The sequence below is a fragment of the Hesperophylax consimilis genome, chromosome 4 (genome assembly GCF_061612785.1).
Source record: "Hesperophylax consimilis isolate HC1 chromosome 4, BYU_Hcon_1.0, whole genome shotgun sequence".
NCBI lineage: Eukaryota > Metazoa > Arthropoda > Insecta > Trichoptera > Limnephilidae > Hesperophylax > Hesperophylax consimilis.
Window position 1 is genome coordinate 27,588,835 of NC_142839.1, and position 14,849 is coordinate 27,603,683.

Sequence of the window (14,849 nt, forward strand, 5' to 3'; positions counted from 1 at the left end):
TTATACATTGTAATACATTTGATATGGTGGTTTTCAGCATAATGTACGACCTGAAGCATTTTCGCCAAATGTGAGAGTGACCTACATTCTTGAAATTACTGAGTGAGCTTGTTAGTACATTGTATAGCGTACACGGTTTCTGTTTTCTCAGACTAATGGTAATTAAAATTTATCATAATGAAATTTACCACAAATAAATGTTATTTCTTCAAATGTTTGACGACAGTGGGTGAAATTTCATGAAAATAACTTGAATTGAAAAAAATTTACCTTTTATTTTATTTGACGAATGTGTGAGCCTTTTTTAACTTACGAGGGTCACGCGCGTTAATCGTATCAGCTCGTTTTCGCAAAATGTTTGGAAAGTACACTTTTCGTAAGTAAGCACGTAGAGCAAGTGTGTACAGCAGACATTAGCTTATTAATTAATAATTAGCTTATTAATAATTAGCTTATTAAATAATCATTGCACTCGCCACAGCGGTGGTGTGTGGACGTATACGTAAATACTTTCGTCTTTACAATATTAGAGTATTGTTACACCGTTACTAGTATTTTGCCGCGAGTGAGGTGACTGCGGTCACTAAACCCAACCCATTATGGACGTGCTACAAATAATAGAACATATTAAACTAGAAATCTCAAATATTTCTACCAAGCAGGACTCCAAGGCCAAAACTAATCTGGAAACAAACATCAAACTTCTAGAAGAAAAATGGATGCACGAAAAAACTTCATTTCAAAACGAGATTGTTTCTCTGCAAACCAAACTTATAGAAAAATTAGAAAAAAAAAATTGAAAATTCAAGTTATATGGAAAAAAAAACCTATGCAAGTCGACTAAAAGAAATCCCGGAATCGAAATATTCATTGATTATTAAAAGTGAAAATTCAAATATGACATCAGACGCAATAAAAGAACAAATTGTCAAAAAAATAAAAATAGCAAATTTAGGCATTGCAGTAAATGGAGTTCGTAAAGCCGCCCAAAATAAACTGATAATATCTTGCCCTACTAAAGTCCACGCAGAAAAATTGACGGATGAAATTAACAAAACGCTCAAAAAAAATATGGTTGCGGAAGAACTAAAAAAGAAAAACCCAAAAATTTTCATAAGAAATCTACAGGCAGATTTGACAGAAGAAGATATAATCGAGGCTTTAAAAACCCAAAATGAAGGTATCAAAGATATAATGGAAAATGATACAAAGAACACTGTAAAACTAATAAAAATGTTTAAACCTAAAGTACAAAATGGACCCACTAACTATATTCTAGAAACCAGCGGAGCACTGAGGTCCTACCTCATTGAAAAGGAAAAAATCAATATAGGATTCAGCAGAGTACGAGTGGAAGATGCCAACCCCCTGACGCAGTGCTACCACTGCTTGAAATTTGGACACACTGCACTGAAATGTTTGAGCAAAGACAAAAGCGCGACCTGCTTACATTGTGCTAAGGATCACGAATGGAAGGAATGCCCAAACAAAAACTCGGAAGAAACATGTAGCAACTGTATTTACCAAAACAATACTTTTAAGATGACCCTTAACACTAATCATAAAGCAAACAACACAAACTGCACTTACTTTAAAAAGATGATGCATATCGCGCAAAGTCGCATAGACTATGATTAGGTATGTTTATATGTATTATTATTCTAAAAAATCAATGCTTCTAACCAAAACTTTATTTAAATACTTAACATCTTCTTCTGATAAGCACAATAATGTATATCTTTTACTTCCGAAATATGAGTATCTCATATCTTTGATATTTTTTTCTTCTTTAAATATATTATATTCTAATTTATTGTCCGGTATCTATAGTGTTAACACGGGAGTATTGAAATGTATATTGATGTTAGTTTATCCTAGGTATACCCATACATGTAGAAAAAATATTTATTGTTGTCAATTATCTAACCAAAAACTTACTGAACAAAGCAAAAATCTAACTAGGAATATATTGGTAATGTTTACTTCCGTAAAAATATTTATACAATTTATTTGCCTTGATAAATCCTCACACTTGTTTAAATACTATTGCCGCCTTTTAAAATATTATTCAATATGGGTGATTTGAACGTAGATTTTGACACCTCTGAAATCGCTTATGAACGCACACAAAGTTTTGAGAACTGGATTATCAAAAAACATGTTTCGGGAAATAATAATTTAACTGCAATCAACTTAAATATTCGATCCTTATCAAAATATTGGGATACGTTTCTTGTCGTTATCTCTAGCTCTCTGAGTAATATTGATATAATCACGCTTTGTGAAACGTCGATTAATGAAAATGACATACATCTATACAAAATATTGGGTTTTACTTCTCATTACTTTTGTCGAAAAAACAAATCGGGAGGCGGGATTATTTTATATGTGAAAGATCACCTAACGTTTGAACAAATTAACATAATGCCAACTAAATTTGAATGTGTCTACGGAACTATTTCTGTCAAAAAACATAAACGTCTACATATATTGGCAATATACAGACCACCTAATTCAAATAAAAAAATATTTCTCGAAGAGCTTGATGTAATATTGGGAAATATTGAAATTAAAGAATCCGTTATGGTACTTGGGGATACGAACATAAACTTATTAAATTATCAGGAACCAATTGTAATGCAATATGAAAACATTATGGCTAAATTTGGATTTTTAAAATGTATTAATGACGTGACCCGAGAAGCCATACTGACTAACTATGTAACGGCTACATGTCTAGACCATATTTATGTAAGAAAGAGAGAGACAAATGAAATCAGCTCATGTGTATGTGAAACTATAATAGCGGATCACTACCTTATTGCAACAACGATGCGTTTCACTACCTATGAGGCAGGTACCACCAATAAATCGCACCATACGAAATATACTGTAATATCGGAAAAAAAAGTCGAGCTACTTATTGAAATCACTGATTGGAATGAAATACTAAACATAACGGAACCTAACTTAATTTATGAAGAAATTAAATCGAAATTCAAATATATTTACGAAAAAAGTACTGAAACAAAATCAAATACAAATAAACAGCGTAATAACCAAAAGGGCTGGATAAATTATAATCTCATTGAAAATATACAACTACGTGATACATTATGGAGGAAATGGAAAAACACGCCTAACAATAAAATATATGAAATCGAATTCAAGAAATACAGAAATAAACTAAATAAAAAAATATTAAACACAAAAAAAATATACTATAATAACAAATTTAAACATTGTTTCAAGGACATTAAAAAAACATGGAATGAAGTAAATCAAGTATTGGGTAGGAAAAATAAATCAGATTGTGATGAAGTCATATCTAAATATTTCTTAAATTCCCAAACTGCGGATGTGGTGGCAGAAAACTTTGCAAAATTCTTTGACGACGGTGTAAATCAGTTATTGCACGAATGCAATGTTCGAGCGTCTGAGTTGAAGCAAGAACATTTGCAACATTCAATGTACCTACCAAGAGCTAATACAGAACAAACTGAATGCATTATCGGAAGAATGAAAAATTCAAAGACACCGGGCGTGGATCTAATTCGCATGTATGATCTAAAAAAACATGTTAAATTATTTAGTCCTATAATTACTCACCTAATTAACAGAATTATTGACACAAGTCACATTCCAGCTGAACTAAAATGCAGCATCATAAGGCCCATTTTTAAAAATGGAGATCACACCGTAATAAATAATTATAGGCCTATTTCCTTATTACCCGCATTAGAAAAAATATTAGAAAAATATATATCTATAAATTTGGATAAATATTTAAATAATTTGGGCATTATTGATGAATGTCAGTATGGTTTCCAAAAACAAAAAAGCTGTGATAAACTGCTCGAAAAATTTTCCAATTATATAAATTCAGAGCTTAACTCAAAAAAACATGTACTAGTATTATTTATTGATTTCTCAAAAGCTTTCGATACACTCAGCCATACACAATTAATCGAGGTACTCGAAATCATAGGAATCCGTGGTAAACTCCTATCATTTTTCAAAAACTATTTAACAAATAGAAAAATGTATGTAAAGATTTTGAATGTAATGAGTAATTTTAGATTTATTAAATCAGGGGTGCCACAAGGGTCAATTTTAGGACCAAAATTATACATTATATATGTAATTGCCATGTCTAAACTTTTTAAAATAGCCCGTAGATTTATTTTTGCTGATGATACTGCACTAGTTGTCTCTAATGAAAACCCTGAAATAGCTATTCAAGAATTACAAATTGACTTTAACGAACTACTTAAATGGTCTCATGATGTAGGATTAATTATTAATGTCAAAAAAACTAAATGCATGTATATAAGATCACCGAGCTTGAAAATGTGGAACTTACCTAAAATAACTGCACATAATTTTGATTGTATACATAAAAAAATGGATAATATCTGCTGCTGTGAAAAAATTGATTTTGCAAACGAATATACTTACCTTGGCATAATCGTAGACAATAACTTTAAATGGGACAAAAGTGTGATCAAAATTTGTAACCAGCTCCGATGTTTGGCGAGTAATTTTTATAAATAAAAATTTGTATTGCCTCGATGTACTCTCAAACTTATATATCATTCTATGGTCGAATCAATACTTAGATATGGAATTCGAACTTGGGGACACTCGAGTAATATTAATATTAAATTCATTCAAAATCTACAAACTGCTATAATTAAAAAAATTGTTAAACCTAGCATTTAAAAACAAAGAAACAACTTAAAATTACTGTATGGCTCTGAGGGCCTACTCCCAATTATAGGACTTCTCTGGTTTATTATAATTATGGATAATGCGGGAGAAAATGCGTACAAAAAGCCATTGGTGCATAGTCACAAAACAAGATTTACTGAAAAAAAGGCCTAAAAATTCCACTAATATCAAATAAGTATGGTAGCAGAACACTTGACTATTTGATACCTGTGATTTATAACAAATTTAACGAAAACTTTAACTTGAAAAATAATGAGGAACCCTGCCCTAAACTGACAAAAAAGTGGTTAATAAATGAACAAAACCTTTATCTATCCTAAACATTATATTGGTATTAATATTTAAACTTAAGCTAATGTGTATTATGTTATAACATTAAATGGTAGAACCTACAGACAAGCTGATTATCACAGCTTTGTGGGACTACCCATATCTTATATTGTATTAAATGTAATTATATTAAATTTAATAAAAAAAAAAAAAAAAAAAAAAAAAAAAAATGTATTTTTGGTAAAACAAAAATACTAGCAGTTCTGTGAACAGTAGACTTCGCGTCCAAAAATGTTTCTATTTTTCTCTCATTGAATTTAGTTGAAGTCGAAATTTCCTCTGAAATCATAAATACCTACATACTAAATTATAAATTATGTGTTTTGTGTGCAATTCTTTTTATTTAAAATAAGGAATTATGTAATTTTTTCAAAGAAACGTCAAAATGAAAATTCTCAACGAAAATTATTTTATTAAACTTTATTCAGGCATGTAGGTACCATAGTACTAAAAAATGAGAATTAGAAACAACTATTACCACTAAAACGGCTACCATCTTGAATCGGAAACAGAACGCACAATCAATTTTACAAACAGGCGAAAAACAAAACTGTCGAGTTAGAAAAGGACTTTTCTACCCTCAGTCAATTATAATTTAGTTGGAATACATATATACTTACACAGAATGGGTTCGAGATCCACTGAAGACCTCTAGTAGGAAGTATTGCGGCAGGCCACCATCGTATCCCGGTTCACACGACAGTTCTCCGGTACTGTTGCTCAGCGAACAGTTAGTCAGGGGTTGGGGGCGTCCTGGGAGGAATATAAATATATAAATACATGGAAATGGACATTACAGTACATCGCTGATCGATAAGTTACGTTCTAACCTATCCCCCCTTTCTCATGAACGACGCATGCAGCAGAACCTCATTACGTCACAAGCAGCAGTTATGAAAAGAGTACATATCACGTAATTTTAATTAAATAATGAATTAATTGATAAGTTGACAGCCCCAACAGTTACAACGTAAAGGTTGTTTCTACTATATCGGTACAAAAACACCCAATGGTAGGCAGGAAAACACTTTTTTCGCGTTTTCTTCACATCCGTTTTATTTTAACATAAAATAAACACAAATATTACTAACTATCAGCCACAGTTGAAGTTTACTGGTAGGTACCAGATTAAGGGTCTAATTTTCCTAAATCAGTAGTGGTATTCCACTACCTACCACTTCTGACAGACTACTGTCACAGACTATTCTCAGAACCTGAGTCTCAAACACTCACTGTCTAAGACTCACTCTCCGAGACTGCTTCTCCGATACTGACTGTCTAAGACTCGCTCTCCGAGACTGCTTCTCCGATACTGACTGTCTAAGACTCGCTCTCCGAGACTGCTTCTCCGATACTGACTGTCTAAGACTCGCTCTCCGAGACTGCTTCTCCGATACTGACTGTCTAAGACTCACTCTCCGAGACTGCTTCTCCGATACTGACTGTCTAAGAATCACTCTCCGAGACTGCTTCTCCGATACTGACTGTCTCATACTTGGGGTATCTACTATTTTAAATTAAAAATACATTAAAAAGTTGACTTTACTAAGGCTATTTTCTCGAACGCCGTGGTTGGCGTGTTTAAAATACATTTTTCTAAGACAAACAATGATTTCAAAGGGACATGATATGAACAATATAAATATATTTACAGCATCTTAGGAATGCATTTGCAATTTGCAATCTCTTATTTTATTATAGGTTTACAATATTAGCGTTGTCTTGTTCAAAGATGTCCGTGCAATTATTACATCCCAGTTGGCCATAAAGTCAGCCTGCAGCCAATAAAATTTGGGAGATCTTAAACTAAACAAACAATGTTCAAAGGCTTCGGAAAGTAGGCACTTAAGAGTATTGGTCAATAAAAATGAACCGACACTTAAACATACATTTTACAGAGAGAAATAATTTTTAATCCTAAAATTTGTACCATTATTGAAGGATATTGTTTTTAAAATATCAAGCTGATAGATGTTTATTTTATTTGGGATTTTACATTCCAGATGTGGGAAAGAAATATTATGTTGTGCTAATGTTAATGTTAAAAATGGTGGAAAAATGTCTATGGAATGAACAAAGGTACTATCAAACACGGAAACTATCTTGACAGAGTTGACCGGACGCAACAAACAAAAAAAATTACAGATAGACGAAATGCTGAGTGAGTTACTGTACAATACAGTTACTTATCTTTTCGTTACGTTCGTCGTAACGTAAGTCTCAGTGGAATTGCCAAATTAAAAATTTTCAAAATTTTTTCATATTAAGTGGCTCATCTTGGAGGTTTCACTGTGAAATCAACACATTTCTATAAAATTGTCAAGGTTTATTCAAATGTGAAAATCAATGATAAAGTTTTTATTAAAATATAAATCTATAATCATAATATTTGTGCTCGCAAAACTCAAAAAGTAGTCAACCGATATCGCTCAAAATTTATTGGTGCCAGGAGTGTTAAGAGAATGGTAAAAAAGTCAGGGACGCCCGAGGAATACTTAACACAATATGAGATACGAAGTCGAAATAAAAGTCGATGTAATGTAGTTTTTTAACAGTAATATTATAGTATCTGTATACCTATGTATCTGTATGAATGGTGAAAGAAGTCGCATACGCCCGAGAAAGATATTGGAAATAGCGAAGCTTTGCGTGGTCCACTATTATATCCTATAAAGAAGAGTGCCCCTGTGTGTGTTTTTTTTCCGAAGTAATCTGCAGTTTTATTTTTTTTTATTATTTTTATTTTTTATTATTTATACCCGCTAAACTGCCAAAGCAGTTTTTCAACAGTAACTTGAATGATGAAAATCTGCACACTTTCCTTCGAAATAGGAGGAAGGTCGCTACATGAGATTAAGAAAAAACACCCCCACATCCATTTCCACCCTTTAAAGCAAAATTTTTGCATTTTTAATTATTACTGTATTTTTTTTTTTTGTGTTTTATATGTGTTTTTTTGAAATTTATATAAGTGGGTACAGTGGTATTATATAAAATACATATGGGTACAAAATATATTTATTATCGCAATCTCACCAAGAATAAACTGGTTCTTGTGCTTGGTGAGCGAGTTACACTAATAATAAGGAAAATAGAAAAAAAAGTTATAAAAATTAATTCACAATTTTAATTTGTTTGATTAATGTGTGTTATTTTTAAATAAAAATTATAAGAATATTTCAGAATAAATATTCTATTAAATTATTTATTTAAAATAATGTATAATATGCATGTGGCACGTTATAGAGTGGAATATATTATCGCCAGTATCGCCCTGGTGTAAGAACACCGTTCAGAATTAAAACTTCGCTTAAAATGACTTTAGCCGTGTTTGGTGACCAGATCTGACTAGTCCGGTACTCCCCACCTTCCTCTTCCCCATCTCCTTCCCTTACCCCACTACCTTACAGTTCCACAAGATACCCCGATTGAGAATGCCATAGTCTTTCACTGGCTCCAGACGGTTGGGAGCAGCTCTTGCACGGTATTCTAAAAAAATGGTAAACTGTAACAAATGTCAACTTTTGTTTCGGTAATGTAGTTTTTAACAGTAATAATGTGGTATCTGTATACCTATGTGTATGGCTGTGTGAAGGTATTACTTGTGATGAATTGAATACTCACACAAAATAAACGAGACAAACGTACTCAAAAAAAATAAATTGTTTAGAATATGAGAAGATTTATTGACAGGCAGGCCGTAAACACGTTCCCACGGGAAGGAAGAAAGAAATACACGCAGTCGAGTTTTGAACTTGGGTACGTTGACAGCCCCGAGAAATGAATACAAATCAGAAGTGATGTGTGAGATTACAGTTAATTAGTGAATTCAGATGGTGTTAGAAAGCTTTGTTGGTTTTTGAATTAAAGTGAAATATAATTGAACCGGTGTTTGTGTGAAGTGAAAGTGGGTGAACTCAGTGAGAATACAATTAATAATAATGACAATAATAATAATTGGATAATTTGTAGAGCGCCGTTTTGTAAAAAATCACCCCAGGGGCGCTAAGAGTTGGGCGATCGCGATTATAATATAAAATGTGTTAAATTAAACGTGATTTCGTAAATATGTAGTTCAAACTAAATTACTTGTTTTAAAAACATGAAAATAATAATAATAATGATTGCGTTGTAAAACAGAGTGAACGTATTTAAAGGCAGGAAGTTTTTTAATCGGGCTAGGGAGGAATTGATTTTACGAGATGGCATTCTATCCACGGAGACCGAAATCCAGAGAATCAAACAAATCATAAACTCGGGTTCGAATCCCAACAGAGATTAGGGAGGTACAATTGTATTTACAGAATTATTTAATTACCCTTTTATAGGCGTAGGGAGGGGACCAAAAGTGAACGAATTGCAAGGATTTCGCTAAAGGGAGGAAAGAAGCCGATATGGAGGGGACCGAAAATTAAACTGATTTAGCTATGTAGTGTGTAACCAGGTAAGTTTCACACCAGGATTTGGAGGTGACTAACAGGGTGAGTTTTTTATATTATTTATTAAATTCTAGAGGACCCTTTTAAAAGACGGATACAACCGAGGTACAGTAACTAAGTTTACGACACCTGCCGCCCAAATAGTGTTATCATTAAAAGGAATGTGCTAGGCGAACTGTCAATCAGCTGTGAGCGAGAGACGAGCTAGCGACCTTTTCATATGTAGGCCGATAACTTTTGTTTTAATTAATATCGAATTAATAATTAATATCCAGAATTTACCTACCTGCCGATCTGTTATTCTTTTAAAACATTACGAATCAAATCATGACGTTGTCCCTGCGGTAGGTATTGAATCGCCGACGAAACATAAAATACCTACTACAAATTAGGCCAACCAATATAAATTCGCAGTATAAAAATACCTATCTACAGGGTACCTACCACAACACTGGCGTACAATTGAAATAGCGAACACTATGAGGGATAGAGGCGTTTAGGCTACGGCAGTGTACAGTCAGTCGAAGGAGAAGTTTTGCTAGCGTATGACCGCCCTAATAGAAAGCGATCGGATGCGACCAGACAGAACAAAATTTAATACTTTTCATCTATTGTTTGACTTTCTAAGCTACAAATTGGGATGCACAAAACAAATCTAGAGTCAAAAGAGGGAGATGGTAATCTCCGAAATAAAACTACCAACCGAACAACTTTTCTCAACAGGTACCTTTCGAGAGGTAGGCAGCCTCTTTAAATTAAATGCAAAAATCAAACCAATTATCCGTTTATACCTACCTGAGAGGATAGGTATTCAATAGAAGTTACCCATACCTAATACATGAGGGTGCTAGTAACCTCATAAAATAAATACTGGAACCAAATATTAAAATACAGACAGTCCTCATCCTAAATTTGGTATTTCGAGTAGACCTTACATATATCTCACATGATAATTGGCTGAATGGGTAGGCACACAACCTATCGCTAAAAGCAGGCTAAATGTCGACAAGATCGTCGTGTGCTATCTATGTTATTGACCTAGAAAGGGATGTAAATTCCCGACGACGTGGAAGTTACAACGTTTTCTGGAGGTGGCGCGTAACTTAGGACCTTACGTGTCACATTTTCGCGACTAGATTCGTGACAAGGGATGTCATGGTTTTCCCCTTCTACACTCAGTAAAGTAGATTTTCCTGGAGGTGCATGAGGTTGGGGCAATTCTGAAATTGGTAAGGAGACCTGGTTTTCTTTATTCTGGCGTGACGGTTGCCGATTTGGAACAAGGGGAGACCCGGCCGGTTGTGATATCCAGACACGCAGATATCGATCGCTTTGTTCAAATTATCATCAATCGGTTTTGCTTGGTAAAGAGGAGGAGCCAACTTTAACTTGAACAAATTCATCCCCTTTCCTCTCCTTCCCCTCCCAAAATATATACTTGGATGGCGCCGACAACTAACACCATAAATTTATCGTTTGTTTATCACACATATAAAATCTAACACCTTGTTATACTCACATTACCCTACGACAGGTAGAATCACGTAGCTAGTCAGTGAGCAGGCGAATCAGAGAATGAGGTTTATGAAATGGCTTTAAAACACAGCGGTAATGGATTCAACTCACTCTATCTCAAAAGAACCAAGGGATACCACGCATACATAGATAACTAGGTTTCTAAACCGAGAAACAAAACAACACAACGTTCGGTGAAGCCTTTTTATACTGAACCGTCACGTGAAATGAGTACGTTCAAGATCGTGCGTCACGTAGACAAACTAGGATGTACACACTTGAAGGGGTGTGTAATAAAGAGAGGAGCAAAGGCTTGTAAAGACGACAGGGAGGATATTCCTACCCCGGATATACATAACCAAAGCCTTATGGAAAAGTTACCTATGGGACTTAAAGAAAATTTATCGTAGAAAGAAGAGAAGGAAAAGTTAGAAAAGGCAGATCATTACATACTTAACCCAGCCGTATGACGTAAGTACATCGTGTATATTATATTTGTGTATTTTAATATTCTAAAAAATGGCACGTCGCGGTCACCCGAAAAATTGTTTTCTGCCATTAAATTATTGACGTGTGAAATTATTACCAGGTTGGTACCTTTTTTCCATTGCTTTTTAATCGGAAATTTATGGTTTAATCAAGCTGGATTAAAACTAAGCCTTTAAGAGGATTATAAGCGAAAACTGAATATATTTACAAATAACTATTAACAGAATTTAAAAAAATGTTCCAGTAAAATTAATTACACTGATAATTTTATTATAACAATAGAATTGTTTTAATTACACCATTTATCGACGAATAATAGTTAATTGACGTTGTCGGTATTAATAATATTCATATTAAAGCAATATGGGAACCGACGCTGTGGCGCCAATAACAGTAAAGTGTAAAGTATTACCGCTGATTACCGCTATTGGGCATAAACCTAGAGGTGGTTGATAATTAGAATGGGCCGTCACTGGTGTTCCAGTTACTGGATACCAATGTGGAACCGGTTTTTTAACAGTCAATCTAGTTCCAGAGACAGCGAAGATACCGGGACAAAATAACCGGGGCAGGAATATAGACCATCTCTAAATTGCGCGAGTTCTGGAACAAACGCCGAGGCCGGCGGATGTGCAATAATTATATATAACCGCTATCGAGCATAAATCTAGAGTTGGTTGATAACTGAAATGGGCCGTCACTGCTGTTCCAGATACTGGATACCAATGTGGAACCGGTTTTTTAACAGTTAATAGCCAGTTCCAGACACAGCGAAGATACCGGGACAAATTAACCGAGGCAGGAATAAAGACCATCTCTAAATTGCGAGTTATGGAACAAACCCCGTTGCCGGCGGATGTGCATAATTATAAATATTACTGCATTGTGCAGTAATTGCGGATTAAAGAGTGTTGAGGTATTTATAAATAGAAAATTTATGATCCACGTTTCCGACAAAGGCGCGCTAATATGGATCGTTAGCTTTTTTAAATGTGCGCCATTTGCTGAGTTTGGTTCTTCGGCCATTGTGATTTTAATAGATCCCGAGGAGTGGTTGCTTGGTTCAGCTTGACAGGGATAACTTTGCAGACGGCTAAAATATTTACTCAATTCTAAAGGACCATTCTTTTTTTGGCAGCGTGCAAATTATTTAAAAACGAGTTTCTTGAAACCTGATCGTTTTATGTAAAGAGATGCAAATGAAACTTATATGAATAGCGATGTATGAAACATTATTATCAATGCTTTGGATTTCATTGAAAAGTGAGGTATTAGGACGAACAACTTTCAACAACTTTCACTGCTCACGGAAGAGCTTTTGATTTATTACCATAACTATGTGCAATGGATAAATATAAATTTTATTTTTTTCAAATTTTTTGAAGTGAAACTTCTCTACGCGCGTCAGGCATTTTCGAGGACCGGAGTAAAACCGACTCATGACCGTCACGACAAACCGTGATCATTTGGTAGTGGGGGTACGGGACCCCCACCACCGCTCACCGTTCACTGTCGCTCTCTCTCCGTAGTCGCTTACTGAGGTGAGGGAGCCACTGACAAACGTTCTTTCTCTCTCTCTTCTCTCTTTTCCTCTCTCTCTAGCCAACGACGCTACGCCAGGCATCAGCTGCTTGCTTCTTGTACTGCGCGGTGAGTGTAATACGAGTGAAATACGTAATTGATTGTGTTTTATTCGATTTGGGAGAATAAATTCAACAGAGTTTTTGTGTCAAAAATGAGTAGTGACGAGATAGAAGTGAGAAAAACATTCGTGGCACAAGAAGAAATATCCCCTGAAAATCACCAAAGAAGAAGAGAGTCTGAATCACACATTGATGACATTAACGTAAGGTAAACATAACCAAGAAGAGTGGATAAATATCTCACAAAATAGTATTGTTGTTGTAATAGCATGATAGGATTGTTTAACATATTGGCGAGATTATACTAACAGTGAAATATGATGTAGGGATGTCGTGCCTACAACCGAAGCGTTATTAAAAGAGAGAATGAAATGAAAAGAGAGAGAAGAATACTAAAAGTTTCACTTCCGTCGTGCGTAGGCTTGCCACACACTGTATTTTTTATTTTATTTTTCGACCAAAATTAAAACAAGAATATTTACATAAAAATGAAATGTTCCAAATATATTATATATATATGCACTGGCTGCAAAGTTATCCGTGTCAAGCTGTATGACTCATAAGCCATTGTGTTTTTAATTGGTCCGCAGGAGTGGCTTGAAAGTCTGTTTTTATTATTGTACGAAACAGCTGGAACATGTTCTTCAATTTTTAAATATTTTCGTCTTAGAAATTAGACTAATTAATCATTAAATTAAACGTTAATTGTTTGGCAAAAGCGAGTTAATTGAACATAAGCCGAGCGAATCGTAGACGTTCAAATAACAAGTCTTTAAATGAGGTTTCCGAGAAGTAAGCTATATCGAGAAGCGTATGGTAACAGTTTGAAAATAACTTTTCTCAGCTTTTGTTACATTCTTAGGAAGTCCTTTGAATAATTGATAGCGTAATGTCATATCATGCTCTGAGATGCTCTGTAAAGAAAACTTCTGTTAGCTAATTGGGGTTTCAGGTTATTGTGATATAAGTATCGCTTCTGTTTTTTTCAGACGATTTTTTTTGTTACGGTTTCTACGAATGAATTTAATACAAAAAAATATTTGGAATTTTAAGTAAATATATTTCTTCAGACGGAATGCGGTCATTCTTCAGTGTCTTTCTTTGTGGTTTGATCTTCACTGAAACAAAAATTGGGCATCAATCAAGGAGTGCATTATAATGCACTCCTTGATTGAGAAATAATTGGCTCCTTGGATAACCTTTCAGAGTATCGAAAACGGGAAAAGGATTGCAAGATAATTCTAAATAGAGCTAAGAGCGATCATGAGAAAAAAATTTGCTAAAAAGTTGGCACACTGCCCTCAGCCCTTATTTCTCGTCGCTTTCTGGTTCAATTAGGAGAAACTTCTGAAGAACTACTATGCCACCTCTGACCGAGCCCGATGCGCGATGGTCAGCTGGCTAACTTGGCCCGCGAGAAAGCTGAGTTATTAGGCAAAATTTTTGCTGAAAACTCGACTCTTTAAGATAACGGAGAGACTCCCCCTTCCATTCCGCATTTCGGTTTCCAAATGAAGGAACCAAAGATCCAGAACAGGGAGGTTCTCCGAACCCTCATCGATTTGAAAATCGACAAAGCCAGCGGGCGAGACGTAATACATGCTCTGGTCCTTAAGAGGTCTTCCTCAGAATTAACTCACAAAACTATTTTAACTCTCTCTCAAAAGTGGAAATGTCCTAGATTTTTGGAAAAAGTCGATAG

General features: G+C 34.5%; 1 protein-coding gene across 3 annotated transcripts in view; it reads right to left on the minus strand.

The window, feature by feature from the left end:
• LOC149424497 (neural cell adhesion molecule 2-like) overlaps positions 1-14,849 on the minus strand; it is a 239,400-nt gene that overhangs the window by 37,607 nt on the left and 186,944 nt on the right. For all 3 annotated transcript variants that reach the window (XM_089631386.1, XM_089631383.1, XM_089631385.1), the window contains exon 13: positions 5,682-5,814. In XM_089631386.1, coding sequence (XP_089487512.1) covers positions 5,682-5,814 — 133 coding nt within the window. The remainder of the gene's footprint in view (positions 1-5,681; positions 5,815-14,849) is intronic.